This window comes from Aptenodytes forsteri, unplaced genomic scaffold (assembly GCF_000699145.1).
Source record: "Aptenodytes forsteri isolate BGI_AS27 unplaced genomic scaffold, ASM69914v1 Scaffold136, whole genome shotgun sequence".
NCBI classification, from domain to species: Eukaryota; Metazoa; Chordata; class Aves; order Sphenisciformes; family Spheniscidae; genus Aptenodytes; species Aptenodytes forsteri.
The window spans coordinates 3299714-3316795 of record NW_008796111.1 but is presented as its reverse complement, the minus strand read 5'-3'; the positions used below and the strand labels follow the sequence as shown (position 1 = coordinate 3316795).

General features: G+C 44.4%; 2 protein-coding genes across 2 annotated transcripts in view; one reads left to right on the top strand and one right to left on the bottom strand.

Moving 5' to 3' along the window:
• The first annotated feature begins 558 nt into the window (after nucleotides 1-558).
• Nucleotides 559-13717, top strand: SURF4 (surfeit 4). Its single transcript, XM_009286967.2, has 6 exons — nucleotides 559-608; nucleotides 7288-7474; nucleotides 8626-8702; nucleotides 9329-9372; nucleotides 10352-10538; nucleotides 10821-13717. The coding sequence occupies exons 2-6, from the start codon at nucleotides 7369-7371 to the stop codon at nucleotides 11085-11087; spliced, it is 681 nt and encodes a 226-aa protein (XP_009285242.1). The 5' UTR covers nucleotides 559-608; nucleotides 7288-7368; the 3' UTR covers nucleotides 11088-13717.
• A 315-nt stretch (nucleotides 13718-14032) lies between these two features.
• SURF2 (surfeit 2) overlaps nucleotides 14033-17082 on the bottom strand; it is a 4541-nt gene continuing 1491 nt past the window's right edge. Inside the window, exons 3-7 of the mRNA XM_009287038.1 lie at nucleotides 16604-16758; nucleotides 16278-16381; nucleotides 15633-15827; nucleotides 14920-15053; nucleotides 14033-14131 (exon numbers count right to left, since the gene is read on the bottom strand). Of these exons, the coding sequence (XP_009285313.1) occupies nucleotides 14048-14131; nucleotides 14920-15053; nucleotides 15633-15827; nucleotides 16278-16381; nucleotides 16604-16758 (672 nt within the window). The 3' untranslated portion in view covers nucleotides 14033-14047. The remainder of the gene's footprint in view (nucleotides 14132-14919; nucleotides 15054-15632; nucleotides 15828-16277; nucleotides 16382-16603; nucleotides 16759-17082) is intronic.

The following is a 17082-nucleotide window of genomic DNA, read 5'->3' as shown; positions in this document are numbered from 1 at the left end:
TGGCCCTGTGGGAGCGGCTGCCCCCTGCCCTCGTGCGAGCTCTGCGGCTGCTCTCGGGCCGCTTGTGCAACGAAGCAGGCGAGCTCTCCTTGAGAACTGGGCTTCGCCCTGGGAGTGAGTAAATGGAAGGAGAGCAGGAGGCCGAGCTGCTCTCCTCTTCTTGCGAGCTGTCCGGGCTGGCAAATAGGGCATAAAGGGGTGTGGGAAACCGGGGTGAGGTGGTGGTGACAGGAAGGCAAAAATCTAAACCCTGACCGATACCTGGAAACCCAAACTGGAAGAGGCTTGCCAGCGCCGTAGTACCGTGCTTAGAATTGGGGTAAAAGGAAAGCAAACAAGCTGATGTTGTCTTGTAATCTTTTTTACATTTATTTCAGTGGAGGCCCTTACAGACTTCTCTGTTAAATAGAAGTTTGTGATCTCTTATTGTATGTGAGAGCGGGAATATTTTGAGTGTAAGCAGTTGATCTGCTGGTGATGGTGTTAGAAAGATCTTCACTGTCACGGTGATTCATCTAATTCAAAATAAGAGGCAGCATCTAATATTTAGCAAGCTCTCTGGAAAATCTGATTCTGCCTGGTTCTACAACTCTGACTATTGAAGCAGGGTGAGTTGTGTGGTGCGCGATAACACGTCACAGCTCTGAGGGGGCTGTGCTGCCTCCATGTCTTTAACTGAATTTCACTGGGAAAACCTGTTCTGCACTTTCTCCCCACCCCCAGATGGAAGACTCGTTTTAGAGACACAGCTTCTTACAGTGTATGGAGCATTCAGTTTAAGGGGTGTCTGGATCATCTTCGTCATCCTTCGTTTACCTTGTCCTCTCACTCCTTTTAGAGGAGAAAGTAAACTATCAGTATAGTGTTCAAATTACTTGCCAAAATGTACACCACTTGTCCTGACCTTTTTATAACACCTCTCTATTTATTCCTGTGTGACTATTTCTAGATGTCTTTAACACCCCTTTTTTTCATACTACTGAAAGCTCTTTTGTCCAGCTAAAATGCAGTTTGCTTCCTCCTGAAATGAGTTTTAAATGGCACAACTCTATTTGTGCTTGGCCACGTTCTATTTAAAGATGAGTCTTTCCTTTAGCTGCAGAATTTGGAGTGTTTGCATACACTTACCCATCAGATTGCAAAACAATTTTTATGGCTTTCCAAGTAACTAACTACTTTGATAATTCTGCTTCCAAATAGCTGCCTTGTAGCTCAATCAGATACTTTCAGTACTGTGTATGCTGCTAAAACTCAGTATCACACCAGTGTAGGAGTGGAGAGGTTTACTAAACAATAACCTTTGAGGTTAACGCTTGGCATTACGGAAACTGTTAGTTCATCTTGGATTAAAAAAAATACTTGGAACATTTGGACTGAAATTATGTTGAAACTCCCCTTCATGGAGGCGGAGTTAGTGAAGCTGGACAATGGCTGTTCTGGGAGCTGAATGCATTCTCATTGATAACCTTGCTTTCTCCACTCCCTGTACTAGTGCTCAAGACCTAATGAGTCTTAATTTCTGTAGCATAAAAGCCATGTGGGAAAACGTTACAGTTACTTCCATGGCTTATCAGTAAGTCTTGAATGTCTCTTACAAAAGCAAGAATAATCTGTTCCTTAAATTCAAACACTACAGCTTAACTCTTCTCAAATACTGTAATTTCCCTTTGAATTAGCAAATTATGCCTTAGATGCCAAGATACTCAATAGTAACAAGTGGCTCTTAATCCAGAGGTGAACTGGTGCGCTGAAGGCATGGTCTTACAAGGCAGCTAAGCTTGCCTGACAGCTAGCTATCAGTGAAAGGGGTTGTCCTACTTCTCCCAAGGCTACGTTCCCCTCTCCTTTCTCACTAGCACTTTTCTGTCACTGGACTGGAGAGCTGAACTGGCAGGAAAAAAAATTGAGTTGATTTTCCTGTTGGTTCCAATTATCTCATTGTTTAGGTCAAGTGAGCACCAATGCCGGTGGTGGGATCGCTTGTGATGAGAACTAGCCGTTAGTTTACCTTGGCTATAGCATGAGTTTGTAGCCTGCAGGTGCACAGTACGGCTGGCAAGCTGTTCTGCTCTGAGCTGTTAGCAGTTTCCAAGGACTGCAGCAGAGGAGACAGCTACTTGGTGGGTGTTGGGGGGTGGTCCTGTTGATTTCAGAGAAGGCAACGTATTAGATATCGGGGAGGGTGGGAAAAGCTATTAAGGGTTCTTAAAATCTAGGTGATACACACAGTGCGAGGAAGTCGGGATCTTGGTTCAGAACGATGCCCGGCTACAGGCTTTGTGGGTTGGTTTGTTTTTAAGCCCCATAACACCAGCCCAATGCTATTAATTAAATAATTTACATACTCGGAAGTTAAGCCCCTTTTTTTTTTAGTGATTCTTGTTAAAATACTACATGCTAAGCCCTTCATTGCAGTCACCATGTACTGCTGACGTTATCGTACTGAAAATAGCTGTATCTGGGGCTTGTACTGATTGTTTAGGGTTATAGAACTGGCTGTTTCTCCTCTGTAATCGCCGTAAGAGGGAGCAGATCTCAAGCAACTTTTCTGGTGTCTGTAATAATCTTTAGGAATGTGGGTGCCTGGTATTTCTGCTGTTCTGAAGAAAATTATGGACAAAAATGCAAGGAGACTATTGAGTCATTGTACTGCAGTGAAAGGACTCTAAGGGAGAACCAGCCTCTGAGGGTTTTATTTAATTTTCCAACATAATGCTGATGCACGTTGTTCACATCTCTGTATCCTATTTTGCAGAAAACAGAAGCGAGAAGAAAACATTTCATTGTTAGTCTGAACGTTTTTGTGTTTTATATTAAAAAACTGAATTTGGAAACTCTCTTAGTAACGTAGTCATGTCAGTGCACTGATCCTTTATCGTTATAAGCCAAATAGCCTATTCTGGTTAGGCTGGGAAAGCATCTTCCCATGAAGAGAGATAGCAAAATGCAATACATGACTAATAAATCCCCTTTTAAAGATTTGATTAATAAATAGCCTTTTGGAAAAGGGAATTGGGATAAAACATGCTTTAGGAGAGAAAAGCGATGTCATGAGAAATTTTCCTGCAATTAAAAACCTGACTAAGGCTGTTGGCAATGTTCTAGTGGGTCAGAGCTCTCTCTTTGCCTTTTGAAATAAGTGGGGAAAGCCTCTTCCCAGTTTTCACAAATAACTTGTAGACATTGATTAGCCCAATGTGATGGGTGTTACTGTCCTTACAATTATTAGGTGGGATCTCCTGAAGTGGATATATACAAGTTGGTGGAAGGAAGTGATTTTTCTCTCTGCCGGAGGATTGAGCATCCTATTCCAGAAAAGGTCTCTGGTGTCCCAGGCTGCTAGAGGTCTCTGTCCCCGCAGAACAAAGCAAAGCAATTCCTTAAATGAATACAAGCTAGATATTGGGAATATGCCTTTATCAGAAGCTCTAGACTAATAATGCTGTGCAGCCCACAAGAGGGCTTTCTGTGTAGATTAGCAGGCTGCTGTTCATCACCCTGATCCAGAAACACACACATGTACACGCACAGGAAAGGCTTCTCTGTTTGGACAGAATATATCTAGGTAACAGCAAAAATTCCCAAGTCCTGGCTGTGTATCGGTCTTAATACCTGTAATTATGCTATGGTACATACGCTTTTAACAAAATGGGCTGGATTTGTAACAAGTTTGAGACTGTTGGAGGTGGGATATAGTTCAGAAAGCATGGTAAGAGTCAAAACAGAATCACTTTATTACTTCTCTTTGGGCAGGCCTCTTTATGGGTGTGAATATTTCAAGCCTCCTTTTGGAAAAATGGGTTTTGAGCAGAGATTTGATTTAAGGATCCCTGGATCCTCTTGCGCAGCTTTGCTGGTTAAACTAAGAGCAGCATTTAAATCTATCTTTGCCTTTCTAATCCTGTTAGAGCAGGAAGTGGCAACACAAAGCCCCTCTGGTGTATGGTGGTGACTTGGCTGCCAACACAGAACCAGCTGTTCTTCTTTAAAATAGTTTTACTTTAGCATTTTGTTGTCTTTTCTCAAGATGTTTTGCCTCTTGAAAGGAGGCAGTATGTGCTAAGAACAGTTGATGCAAAGCCCATAGCAGAATAAGCCATCCAATTACTTGATGTCATGAGTTTAACACTGCCATCTCCATCAACCTCGACAATTTTGGTTTGGCTTGCATGTATTGTGCCTAGTGGAGTGCATGTTTCAAGTCCCATGTCTTAGTTGGATATGTTTATTAACTGCAGCTACCGAGTTTCCCATATGTGCTGCTCTTATTTGTGTGAATCATAAAGGAAGTAGGAAGTGGTCTGAGGGTGCAGCGTTTGAGCCACATGTTGCTAGTGATGTGTAGGGACAAAACCAGGGTGTCTGGTACTATTAGTTCAGTCCCACTTCTAGAGATCTCCCGTTTCTTGTAAGTTACTCTGTCCTTAGGTAAATTACTTAGGTGATTTATACTTGAATCTTCTAATCATAAAATCACTTGATGTCTGTTATGTTTGCTGCTTGTGGTTATCATGTAGCTGTTTTTGTAAAATCACTTGATGTCTGTTATGTTTGCTTCTTGTGGTTATGTAGCTGTTTTCATCCTTTCTCTTTGGATCTCCATGGTTAGTTGTTCTTTTGGCTTGGATTTTTGTTCATACAGTCTTTCTGAAGCTTTTTTACTTTAAGTTGGCTGTGTACAGGGGTTTCAACTTGTGCATAGCTAAGTAAATGCAGTTACATGAGTTACGGATGTCCGAAGATGATGTGTGTCGTAAAGTTGCTTAGCACTGCAGCTGCCTTAGGCTTCAGTCTTTCTGACTTGTCTTAAGCTGATTGGATGTGCACACTCATGTTTAATAGATAGCGTTAAATTCCCTCTATATGCCACGAGAACAGGTAAATGTTAAATGCCTTCTTGGCTCCTTCACCTGGACTGTTGGCAGCTGTTTGGTTTCAGGGAAGGGGAAGATGAGATCAGCTGATGTGACCCACTTCAAAACAACAAAGATGAGGCCTGGAGGCAGATATCCTCTCTAACGTTTGCTTCTTTTTTCAGCCTTTCCACAGCAGTGGTTTTTTCCTTTTCCTACAGATGCTTAGCACTTGTCCTCTTTCATTTCCTTCTACACCAAAGCTGCCTGTTCTGCGTCTTGACAAGGCAGACTTACTTTACAAACCACTTTTGGTTTTGTACTATTTCCAAGACAACTTTATCCTTAGTATATATCCTCAGCAAGTTTGCCCAAAGGCACAGTGAAATCCGGGAGAGAAGAAAGCTGTAAACCAAGATGTGTGTCTCATTCAGTGACAAAGATCACAAATTTTCTTCTGACTCATTCACCCAACTGTTGACATGGCTTAAAAAAGCCTGAAGTGGTAGCCCTGAGTCAGAGTACAGCTGCACTTAAAATGCACTTGATTAACTTGAATCTTGACCCTTAGACTCTGGATGCATGCGGTACAACTACTGTAGTTTGTTCTGATATTAACTGTTTAATTAACTATTAAGCATGTTTGGATTTTTTTTCTTGTGATAATCTTCAGTTACACAGTAAGCAAGGCTTGTCACTTGCATATGATTTGGAACAGTCTTTAGTATTTACTAATTACTGTGGCAAGAATAAACTTTAAGGAATGGCTTTGGTCTCCTTTCTCCACACTCCCATACATACTGAAAGCATGCAATGCTGCCAGAAATTTAAAAAAAGATTCTGCCCAGAAAGAAACCAATCAGCTATATTGTCTAACCTGAAGTCAATGTAAATACTGAATTACAAAAGAAAAGGTTTGTGTGCCTTTTCTGTCCATTTTTTATAATATAGTTCAATGCTGTCTGGAAGACACCTATACACATGCGGGTTCCCCCACCCCTTTTCATGCTTGAAGTATTCTGATATTGCATAAACTGTATGAATCAATGTGCCTTACAACACATCGAACTTTGTGTGGGATAATGGGGTTTTGTTAAATGGCTCCTCCTCCTAGTTCTAACGCAGGGATCTCTGCGGAGTCTGGCAGTTCTGCACGAACGCTTGTGGCACGGGCATTTACTTTCACAAGCGTCAACCTGCCCAAACTGCTCCTGTCATCTGAAGGTAGAAACCTGCTGGATAATCTTGTAGTTAGTTTTAGATTAAAATTCCATTTGTTTCTTACTAGATTGCACTTACTCAAACAGCAGCATACACTGACTCCAAATGTGTCCTCCTAGTGATCTGGCTAAGCTGAACCTGTGCATGAAGTGGGCCAGCCAGGTGCTAGCTTGCATTCAGAGTGACAATGCAAATCCTAGTGGGCATTAAGTAATAACCAGTGCTGTTTAGGAAACTGGGTGACAGTTAAGCACTTGTCATAATCCAGAGGCAGTAAGCTTTCCCATGTGCCTCAGTCCTGTTGAGCATGCTAGTCTAGGCCCCGTTTGGCAATTCTGTATTTTTTTTCCTTTATAATTGTTGTAATTGTAGGGCAAACTAACCGGCGAGTTTGCAGGATGAAGGGGTATGTGGGACCAGATACATCTTGCATTCCTAAGAACTAAGGCTCAGCATCTGTTGCACGATGATATTTCCTTTTAACTACCACACTGAATTGTGTATATATAAATACCTATTTTCTTTCTGCAGAGGACACTTTTTAATGGAAGTAGAAACTGTGCATACTTGCACAGAGGATAGAGGGTGCAATTTCATGCAACGGCTATGCTGATCTAATGGCTGCTGCTACACAAGAACACACGCTTTGCACTGTTGCTTTTCTGAGCTGTTAGAGGGAACTAGCTTGGCAGAAAGCTTATTACTGTTTTTTAATTTGTACAGAATTAGTCTTCTGTCAGCCTGACTCCCTGAATCAGTTTGTTACAGGGTGTTGAGTGCCTGAGCATGTGGGTGGGAATAGGATTGCCCTTTCAGCTCCTGGCTATCTGATAGTTGAGCTGTAACATGAAACCCTGAGATAGACAAACTAAAACCAAGGTCAGCCTTCATCTAGTAAGAGCTCCATCAAAACACAGTTCTTCTTACATAGAAAGGTGCTGCTGGATTCTGCTTTTCTCCAAGTCCTTGTCCAAAATGCTCTTTGGGTGGAGCATGACAAGAGGTTTCCCTCACTGTTGCCAAGTGTTCTCACACTGGAGTGGAGAAGAATTTCCTTAAATCCAAGTCCCAAGTATGTGGTTCTCTCTAGATGTTGATGACCCTGTGTGCGTGAGAACTGCTGACCTCAGAGTCTGCAGAGTGCATGGATCTGTTATGCCTGGAGTATCACCTTGCCTTCCTTCCCTGCTAACGATGCTGTCTGCCCCTGCAGTTCCTGAGAGTGACGAAGCAGTACCTCCCTCACGTGGCCCGGCTGTGCCTGATCAGCACCTTCCTGGAGGATGGCATCCGCATGTGGTTCCAGTGGAGTGAACAGAGGGATTACATTGATGGCACATGGAACTGTGGCTATTTCCTGGCCTCCATCTTTGTGTTCATAAATCTCTTCGGACAGCTGAGTAAGTGGCTCTAAGGCTGTTAAGGTGGATGCCAGAGCACTCTAGTGTGTCTGCCACCCTGGTTCATGTAAGCACGGTGAATCATGTAAGCATGGGATGCCTCACTGATTTCTTAATAGCCATTGACAGCTTAGAACTGATAGTACTGCATGGGCTGAATGAAAAGGTCTCTTAATTGACCTGCTTCAGCCTTTCTTGGAGGCAGTCTTAGAGAATTTCTTGTGACACGCTACCTCTGAGTCAGAGATACCAAGAATCCATTAGGACAATCTGTTTTCAATTCTGTACATGCATCTATAAACACGTACCACACCCCCTGGATTCTCTAAATGAAATATTCATACTTTCTTAAACAGGGCAGTGTTAAGACTTTCTCAGCCTGCTGTTTTTATGGGCATTAATCTCAATGGCAAAGTCTTATCCTGCGGTTGGTACTCTTAAGCCTGAGAGAGGTGCTTGTGTCAGACTTCCAAAGCCCAGGAATCAAAATAATCCCAGAAGCAGAGCTTCTCTATGTGTGCTAGGTGGACTTAGGGTATCAGAAATGGAGAGAAGTAAAATTCTTTTCTGTTTGTGTTATGTCCCTGATCTACTGTTCTTGATTGCTCTGCCATTTCTTGTCTTGTGTCTGGGGTTTTTTTTACCCTTGTATTTTTGTGTAGAGAGTCAGCTTAATTTAATGTAGTTACCAGTCCTCATGTCAAAGTGGCAAAGGCTGTCAGTGCTTTGTGACAGAAGACCTGAGGAAGGATATAAAACAAAAGCTTTCAAGGAAAAGGAGTGCAGCACGTTTACCCTAACGGTTATTGCATTAAAAAAAAAAAAAAATCCATGATGAGCTGAGTTTCTGTAACTTCTTTTAATGCTTTAACAGTGATAGCTGCTGTACAGTGCTGTGTGTTGGGGACTACATTCAGCATGTGCTTACTCTTTGTAAAATAAAATACTTCTGGAATTATAAAATATTTTAAAATGCAGTAAAACTTCTTGGTTCTCAAACTGATTTGTGCCATTAAAATTTCCTGCCTGATGTTCTCCGTGGCACAGTTGAAAGAAATCAGTCTGCTCAGTTCAAAACAAGTTAGCATTCCTGCAGCATCTTTTTCCTGTGCAAGCCAGAAGCGTAACTGTGTTCAATTTCCCCAACTCAGGCGGCTGTATCCTGGTGCTGAGTAGGAACTTTGTGCAATACGCCTGCTTTGGACTGTTTGGAATTATAGCATTACAGGTAGGAGGCTTAAGTCTTCAGCCCTTCTAAACTATATCTTTCAAATCTTCTGTCTTAGCCCCAATACTACCAACATATTTAAATACAACTCGCAACCCTGGAATTTTTCCCCACCCTGGCCTAGTGCCAGTCCTCAATGGCATTGAACTATTTTGCTGCTTCTGTTCTTCTGACGTGCCCAATAGATCCTTGGCTGTAACTGCAGTTAGTCAGCTAGAGATGTTGATTCAATACTTGACCTTGACCAATTTAGCAAAAGTAACTTGCCGTTTACCTGTATGGCAGTAACGTGCCAAATGTGGAACTTGCAGTTGCTTTGGCCTTCAGCACACAGCTTTTATAAAGGACTGTCCCCATCACAGAGGATCCTAGCTAGTAGCATTCTTCCTGTTCAAAACTGATGAATTTCTGTGGGGGCTAAAGCACAAGTCAGATTCTGGCTTCTATTCCCTGTTTTACACTGACTCATTGGATCACATTGATGTAACCTACCTTGTTTCTTTCAGTATGACATACTTCTAATTGACTTCTGCTGTGGATAGTACAGGCTTGAGATGATGATAACGTAAATTCAGAACTTCAGTGTAATTTATATGGTGTTTTAACCTGTTTTCTTCTTTGCTTAGACTATTGCATACAGCATTCTATGGGACCTAAAGTTCTTGATGAGGTACGTCTACTTCTTAAAGTTTTTATCAAAACAGAATGAAAACTGTTGTCTCCCCCTGCCACTCTCCGATAGAGGAAATGATCTTTATAGAAAGATTTTTATAAATGATGCATTTACATTAAACAAGAAATGACGGCACTTAACACAGACTGTATGGTTTGTTTTTTTTTTTTTTTAAAACCATAGACAGCAGGCTCAGTGCTGTAGAAAGGAAAGACTAATCCTGACCCACTAGGTTCTAAGTGCTTCTGCTACTAACCTCCTTGCTGAGAGCTCACAAACAACTGTCTAGACTGGATCAGTGAGCTGCTATTATTTCCTAAATGGCTGAAATAGCAACTGTGCTTATGCATGACTGAAGCCATTTTCCAAGAAAACCGAAGCATGTAGATATTAGAGTGGTTTCTGGGACTTCAAATCTCTAACACGTTCTCTAAGTAGAAGACAGGGCTCTTAAACATGAGCTTTCTTGTCAAAGCCTGAGTGATGGCTGCCTGTTACCTTTTCACCCCTCTCCTCTGAGGGGAGGGCAGGGGGCAGGACAGGAGCTATACTCTGGGCTTACTACAACCCTGTAAATGTGTAACTTTTTAGCAGTACTGCTGTTCTGTTTTCTCAAAGCAACCTCTGAACTACTTTGGCATATACAGCTAAACCTGAGGTACAGAATAACTTCAACACAACTAAATTCATGCCGTAACAGATGCTAAGCAACTGTGCCTGAGCTGTGGGTGCTGGACTTCTCCGGCAGGCTGTATGTGTCTACACAGGCTTATGTAAATCATTGTTGTGTACAATGCTGCCGTTTCAGCTGTGAAGTCTAATGCAGATGTGCATTGCAAGGTGCAGAGGAGGTCACTCCTCACTAGCGTGCAGATTCTTACTGAGCTGAATTTGTCAGATAAGATTTTTAAATCTGTAGATCAGTGCGAACTGTAATAAACTGCTTTCCCCCCCACCCATTTCTATCTTTCTGTAGGAACCTTGCCCTTGGGGGAGGCTTGCTGCTGCTTTTGGCTGAGTCGCGCTCAGAGGGGAAGAGCATGTTTGCTGGCGTCCCTACCATGCGGGAAAGCTCTCCTAAGCAGTACATGCAGCTGGGGGGGCGTGTGCTGCTGGTCCTCATGTTCATGACACTGCTACATTTTGATATGAACTTCTTTTCTGTAAGTATCTGAGTATAAAAGTATGAGTTAAGGAATTAGAGTATAGTACCAACTCCCAGATTGCCTGCAGGACCTACTCAATGCTTATCACTTAAGTCTATTTTTTAGTAGAATTAATATTTAGAAAAGTCATTATGACAAGCTGTTCTGCTGAACTTATCCGATTTTTTAGTAGAATTAATATTTAGAAAAGCTGTCCTGCTGAACTTATCCATGCTCTGTTCTGATGTTTGTGTATCTATTTGAGAACCATATGTAAGCTTGTGGTTTTTTTCCTTGCAGGTTCTGCAGAACATTGTGGGCACAGCCCTGATTATCTTGGTGGCAATTGGCTTCAAGACTAAGCTGGCTGCCTTGACTCTAGTCATCTGGCTGTTTGGCATCAACATCTACTTCAATGCCTTCTGGACCGTCCCAGCCTACAAGCCCATGCACGACTTCCTCAAATACGATTTCTTCCAGACCATGTCTGTAATTGGAGGGCTCCTCCTCGTGGTTGCACTGGGCCCTGGTGGAGTCTCCATGGATGAGAAGAAAAAAGAGTGGTAACAGGAATAGCAACGCTTTTTGGGACATAACATATTAAGTCCAGAACTGATTCTCTATGGATTCAACAAAAACTGCCAGCATTTTACACATACATGCCCCCTTCCTATTAAAGGCACAGATGTTTTGAATTTGATTTACAGTGGCACCAGTAATATAATAGATAAAATCCTGTTTCTTCAAGGAATGTTGCCTAGGCTTATTCTAACTTCCTAGATTTGGAACTAACCCAAGGAACCTGCATTTTGCTGATGCTTCAGTGAGTTGCAGTAGAACAGTTGCTGTCTTTAATGTCAGCAATACTTTAAAATTTGAAGTACTGTGAGCAGATACAGCTGTATCATTCAGTGTGCTGTTGGGTTCTAGCTATAACTAAAAAAGTGGATCCCCTTTCTCACCCTCATCAAAACTGTCTCGTGCACAAGGAGTTCCATTGCTGGTTATAGCATTGCTTATCAAGGTGGAAAGCAGCATTAACAAAAAAAAAATCACTTATTTTGCTGCTCAGAGGCCTGTAATTCCATTTTGTTTAACAAGAGGGGAGGAGGTCTTTCCTGCCCCCAAATAGAAGGCAAAAAGAAAACCCTGAAAGTAGTTGTACCCCCCTCTAGGTTAAGAAAAGGGAGAGGGTTTTCTAACACGTCCCAGTTCTGCTCTTGAGGGGAACAAGGGAGAATCCTGTGTTGCTAATCAGGAATCCTGTATGGCTAATTAGATTTCAAGAAGGAAGGGGGGGAGATTCTGAAGAGACAGAATGTTAGATTCTGTTAAAATTCTGTGCCAAAAGAACTCTATTCAGCATTTATTCAGCATTCTTTCCCCAAAGTTGCCCCTCCTGAATTCCCCAGAAGGGAGTCAAGTTGTGCTGCAGGTTCCGCAATAAAAGCTCCTTTCTGCTATTAACCAGCTTCCATCCATATACGCCCCAAATTCATATCTGAATTGCAGGTTATTGGTGAAAATGTCTTCAGAATTACAGAAACCCTTTTCCCTGCACTCAGTACATGCAAGATGAGAGCAGTCAATCTTCTAATCTGCAGTCTTTGCTTCTTAGAGTCACTTCTGTCAGTCTCTCAGCTGTAAAAGTCCCAGTTGACGGAACAAGTCAGCTGAACTCTCGAGTACAGCCCCTTCTGTCTGCTGTCTCACACCACACCCGAGATGTGTAGGGAGGAGACGTGGAAGTCGGCTGTGTGCCGCCATAGCCCCAGTTCTTAACTCTGTATGTGAACAGTTATAGCTGAAGAAGGCAAGCGCAAAGCCTGTGCAGTGAATAAGCAGCCAGGGATGTAACTTGCATGTTCAGAGAGGAACTCCTCAGCGTAATGGTGAGGAGAGGAGAAGGCCCTGTTTTCACCTCTCAGTGCCACAACCTCTGTGCCGTGAACATGCTTAGTGCTGCCCAGAGGAGGCATTTTGTCCTCTGCTAGTCAGCTAGGTGAACCTGTTTCACTAGATCATGAAAGAACTCTAGAAAGCATGAGCCCTACCAACTTGCTAATGTTACGTTGATTCCTTGCACTGTTGTCTCCCTTGAGAAAGCTGCTCAACTGTGTGTTCAAGGAGTAATTCAGCTGAACACCTCCAGCAGGAGCTATTTACCAGGGTCTCCTGGTAAGGACGCTAACCTGGACAGTTCAGCTTAATGGTTGCGTTTTAGGAGAGAAAACTGGGCTGAAAGAGCTGATGACAAATAGAAGAGCACTGTGGAATGTTAAACCAGTGATTTCATCATCTTAAGGGGGGAAAAAAAGCCTACGTAATAGCAAGATGTGCTGCTGCTGAAGGAAACGAATTGGTATGTGGGGGTAGATGGGAGGGGAAGCCAGCATTTAAGTTCAGGTCACATAGAAGGCTTTCTTTTTGAACAGGTTTGGCAAGAGAGGTTTTCACCTCAAGTGTTCGCTGTGCCTGTCTCTTCGTAGCAAAACAAACTGGTCCTTTCAGTTACGGATACGCAGCACAGGATGCTTTTGCTCAATTTCACTGCAGGTCCTAGAAGGGTTTTAGACTACATCGAGGCAGCCATTCTCGGATATCTTAACTGCTGTTGTTGTTCATAGTATTTATAAATGGAATGATAGAAACAACTCCTGTAAGTAGCCCTTTAAGTTGGCTTTCTCAACTTCTTTGTGTCCTGTCTAAGGAGCTGGATAATGGACTAGTCTGAAATATTGACCAGTTTCCTCTGAAAATCAAGTCCCCTTTCTAACAAAAGACCCCAGAAAGGGAACCGATACTGTCCCTTGCAGCAGAAATAGTTCAGTACTAGAGGGGCACAGTTAGGTGGAGGGCATTATACGATATTTCTAGGCAGCACAATATGCAGACTTACTAACTGTGAGTCCTGATGCAGAAGATTCTGGTTTCCTACATACACTGCTGTATTCATGCATCTCCCAAAAATACGGTGACCTCTCCCCATGGCTGAGAAGCTCTCACAAGCAGGATGTCGGCTATCAATTGGCTCTGCAAAGTGTTCTGGAATTCATTCTGAATATATTTTTGCTTTCTATGTGGAAAAAGAAATAAGTATAAATTCTCATTTTATGCTGTATTTTGTACCTTAGTTGTGTTTGAAAATGTTTTGATTTTTGGAAACAATCAAAATAAAACAATGGCATCTTTGTATCCACTTGGCGTGTGTGACTGGTGACGCTCCACAGCTGGGCTACCTGGAAATGCTGGTTAGTGGTCTTGCGTGCTTTCTCTCCCACCTACTGAAAACCATCTTTCCATAAAGAGGTCCGAGCACTGGGCAGCCTCTAACTTGACTGCAGCGGTCACCCTTCCCGTGGTGGTGGTGGGGGGCTTGAGGCTGTTAGAATACAACTGAATTCCACCCCACTACTCCCCTCCCCAGCTGTAACGGTTAACTGGAACGGGCAAACCCTTCAGAGGGTCTTGTGCACCCTCTAGAATTGTTATACAACAGGCTTCAGGCCACATATTTATCATAAAATTTATTTGCCGTTGGTTACTTTCTTGAAGTTCTTGGGTTTTCGATGATGACTCTTGAATTTCTTCTTTAAAGGGCCTGACTGTTTCTGTAGAGAGAAAAAGTTAAATCAGCTTGTTTCCAAAACCCAAATCCAGCCCTGCCCAAGATAGCTCAAAGAGAAACTGAGTGTCGCCTCCTTTACCAACAGACAGAAGCAGCACAGCCCTGGTCAGAGCCAGCCAGGATGTCTCCTTGCCCTATCCCGCAAGTCAGCATTTCTTTCTCCGGCAGACAGACGGTTTCGTTGGATACAGTGACAGTCTCTCCATAGAAACGAACCTAAACTTCATCCAGCCTTAACTTTCCAGTTTGATATGGTTATAAAGGATCCAGCCCCTTCCTCGGGGACTGCCTTAGAGAGTCAAAGGTTTATCCGTCTTTATGCACGTAACATCTGCCTGCTTACCAAACTGAGAAGGATCAGGGTACGTCCTGTAAGGCAGGACCTGGCCAGCTCCTCAAAAGAGGCAGAAAAAGGGTCTAGAAGGACCCCGTGACTTCAAAAGGGTCCAACTAGTGTTCGTGTGTTTATGGGGAGGAAGATTACAGAACCCACAAGACACGTTTCAGCCTCCCTGTTAAAGAGAGCGTGCAGCAGGATCCCATCGAAGATGAGCTACTTATACAGGCAGGAACATCCCTAGGATAAACGTTTACTGGTAGCAATTCACCCCTCAGGATGCGAGTCAGTGGCTGGCACGGGGGGAAAGTCTGTTCTGAACAGCTTGGCACCTTCTGCGGGTTCTCGGACGGGAACAGGTCAGACAAACACCTACAGGATGGGATCTCGGTTGCACGCTCCCCTCCCGCTGGGCGCGGCAGCGTGACTCCCACCTTTCCTCTTTTGTTGCCAACTGCTCTGCTGACATCCATTCTTCCACCATCCTCATCCTCGCTGTCTGTTGCAAAGTCATCGCTGCCCTTTGTGGTTTGTGGTGCTGCTGGGCTTTTTTCTGGGAAGAGTGCGGCTAAAACACAAAGATTTAGCTCAGGATCAGTTCCCTGTGCGGGTAGGCTCTGCCTCCCCCTAACTTTACTTTGCGGGCATCTTAAAGGTGATTTGCCAAGCTGCTTCCAGTCTCCGAGCATATACACGTCACTACTGAAATACCTGGGAAATAAACACACTGGTGTTTCCTCAGAAACGCGCCTGGTGCTCTCGCTAGCCCCGTTCTGGGAACTGTTCGGCACAGGCAGCTCTGCGTCCGCCCTCCTACAGCAAGGCAGATGTAAGTCAGCAGAACGGCCTGACCAACTCCTATCAGACGGGAGCGCTTGCTGTAGAGATACCTACAGCAGCGAATCCCGCTGGATCTTGTATCCCTCCCCTCACACCTTACGTGATCCAGCTCTGGTTATTACTTAGTGATAACTGCTATTTCTTATTTGGCAGTGGCAAGCTTTTCCGAAACCCAAGAACCCCCAGCCAGATGGAAGTCACGTGCCTCTGGCAGACGAGCAGCAGGGAGCAGTAAAAAGCAGCCAGGAGAAAATGAGCCGACAAACTTCCTGCGGGACATAGATGGTACCAACGTCCTTTTACTCACATGGGTACAGGTCACTCATGCTGTCGTCCGTCTCCTCTCCGTCCTCATCGCTGGACTTTGGCTCCCAGAATTCCTCTTTTCTGTAAGGCTGCCTGCTCCCGTTCATTTGGTCATCGGGGTGCTGCGTCCGCTGCTGCTTCTTCTGTCGCAAGCAGGCAGGGACGTACTCCACTCCTTCCTTCTGGCACTCCTCATCTAATAGCACGAGGGGCCGGGCAGCACTTAGCAAGGCCACCCAGTCACCTTATTCCTTTTCGTTTCCAGCTCTAGCTTATATTAAACGCAACTCAAAAGTACGGCAAGCTCCAACTCTAATATACATTCATGTAATCTACAGCGATACTACGGACCATGAAAGACGGGAAAGATGTTAACACAGGGACTGTGCTGGACGTGTGAGCCACCCCCTCTGGGGAAGTTTTAGAGCCGCTCCTCTCAAGTAAGGATGTTCCAACGTATTTGCTAGAGGCCTATTGCTCCCTACATCTGGGACCTTCCTTCCTAGCTGAGGAGCACACACAGCAACAGCAGTACATTACCGTTGATCTAAAGAAAATGTATCCCCTTCCCTCGTGCAGAGCTACTGGAATCTCAACAGCTCAGGGAAAGAAGTTGGCTGGTTGTATCTTCAGAAAAGCCACTTACATGTTTTTAGGGCCTTCTGATAGCGCTTCCCTTGGACATGACGCAGCACGTGCTCTGGAAACTTGTTGATGTGTCTGAGAGTGAGCTTGCAAAACAGCTGGTGTCTGACAGACACAGAAAGAAAGAGCCAGCGACAGAGTTTACGTATGCTATTACTTAGTAACTTTTCAATTTAAGCACTCTGCTCAGAGTTGATAAATACTTTATAAAGACTTTCCCAGTCTCCCAAAACCCATAAAGACTCAAGAACTTTGTAAAGGTTGACCACTTCATGTCTGAGATTGAACAAAGTGTGAAGCACGGCACACAAGAGGAAGAATACGTACAGATTCTTTGTGCTGGGCACTATATGGGGCTCAAACTTGCCATAGTCAAACTCTCCGGCTGTCTTCATCAGCCGCTGATACTTCTTGCCATTAGTATAAGCCTGCAGCTCCGACAGCCGACATGGCATCTCGTGGCCTGTCAGCCTGCATCTCACCTGAAGACAAGCGATGTCTGGTCAGGGAAGCCCAGGGGATTACCCCGGGCTGGGGAGGGCAGGAGAGACCTCGAGCTCCCACCAGCGTCCTCCTCCCCAGCCCTCCTCCGACTTCCACGGCGGGAGAAAAGCCTCCGGGCCAGGGAGCTCACCGGGGCCGAGCCCAGCTGCTGGGGCACCTTCCCCGGCCTGCTACCAGCCGGCCTCGTCCCCCCTCACGGCCCCCTCAGGAGACGCGGCCTCGTCGGCATCCCCTCACGAACCCCTCAGGGAGGCGCCCCCCGTCCCCCTCACGGCCCCCCTCCGGGGGCGGCCCCAGCCCTC

Bases quoted from the DNA above. Each gene is read 5' to 3' on its own strand.
- SURF4 (XM_009286967.2), top strand. From the start codon at position 7,369: ATGTGGTTCCAGTGGAGTGAACAGAGGGATTACATTGATGGCACATGG. The intron at 7,475-8,625 runs GTAAGTGGCTCT...TCCCCAACTCAG, and splicing joins AAATCTCTTCGGACAGCTGA to GCGGCTGTATCCTGGTGCTG. The intron at 8,703-9,328 runs GTAGGAGGCTTA...TTCTTTGCTTAG, and splicing joins TTGGAATTATAGCATTACAG to ACTATTGCATACAGCATTCT.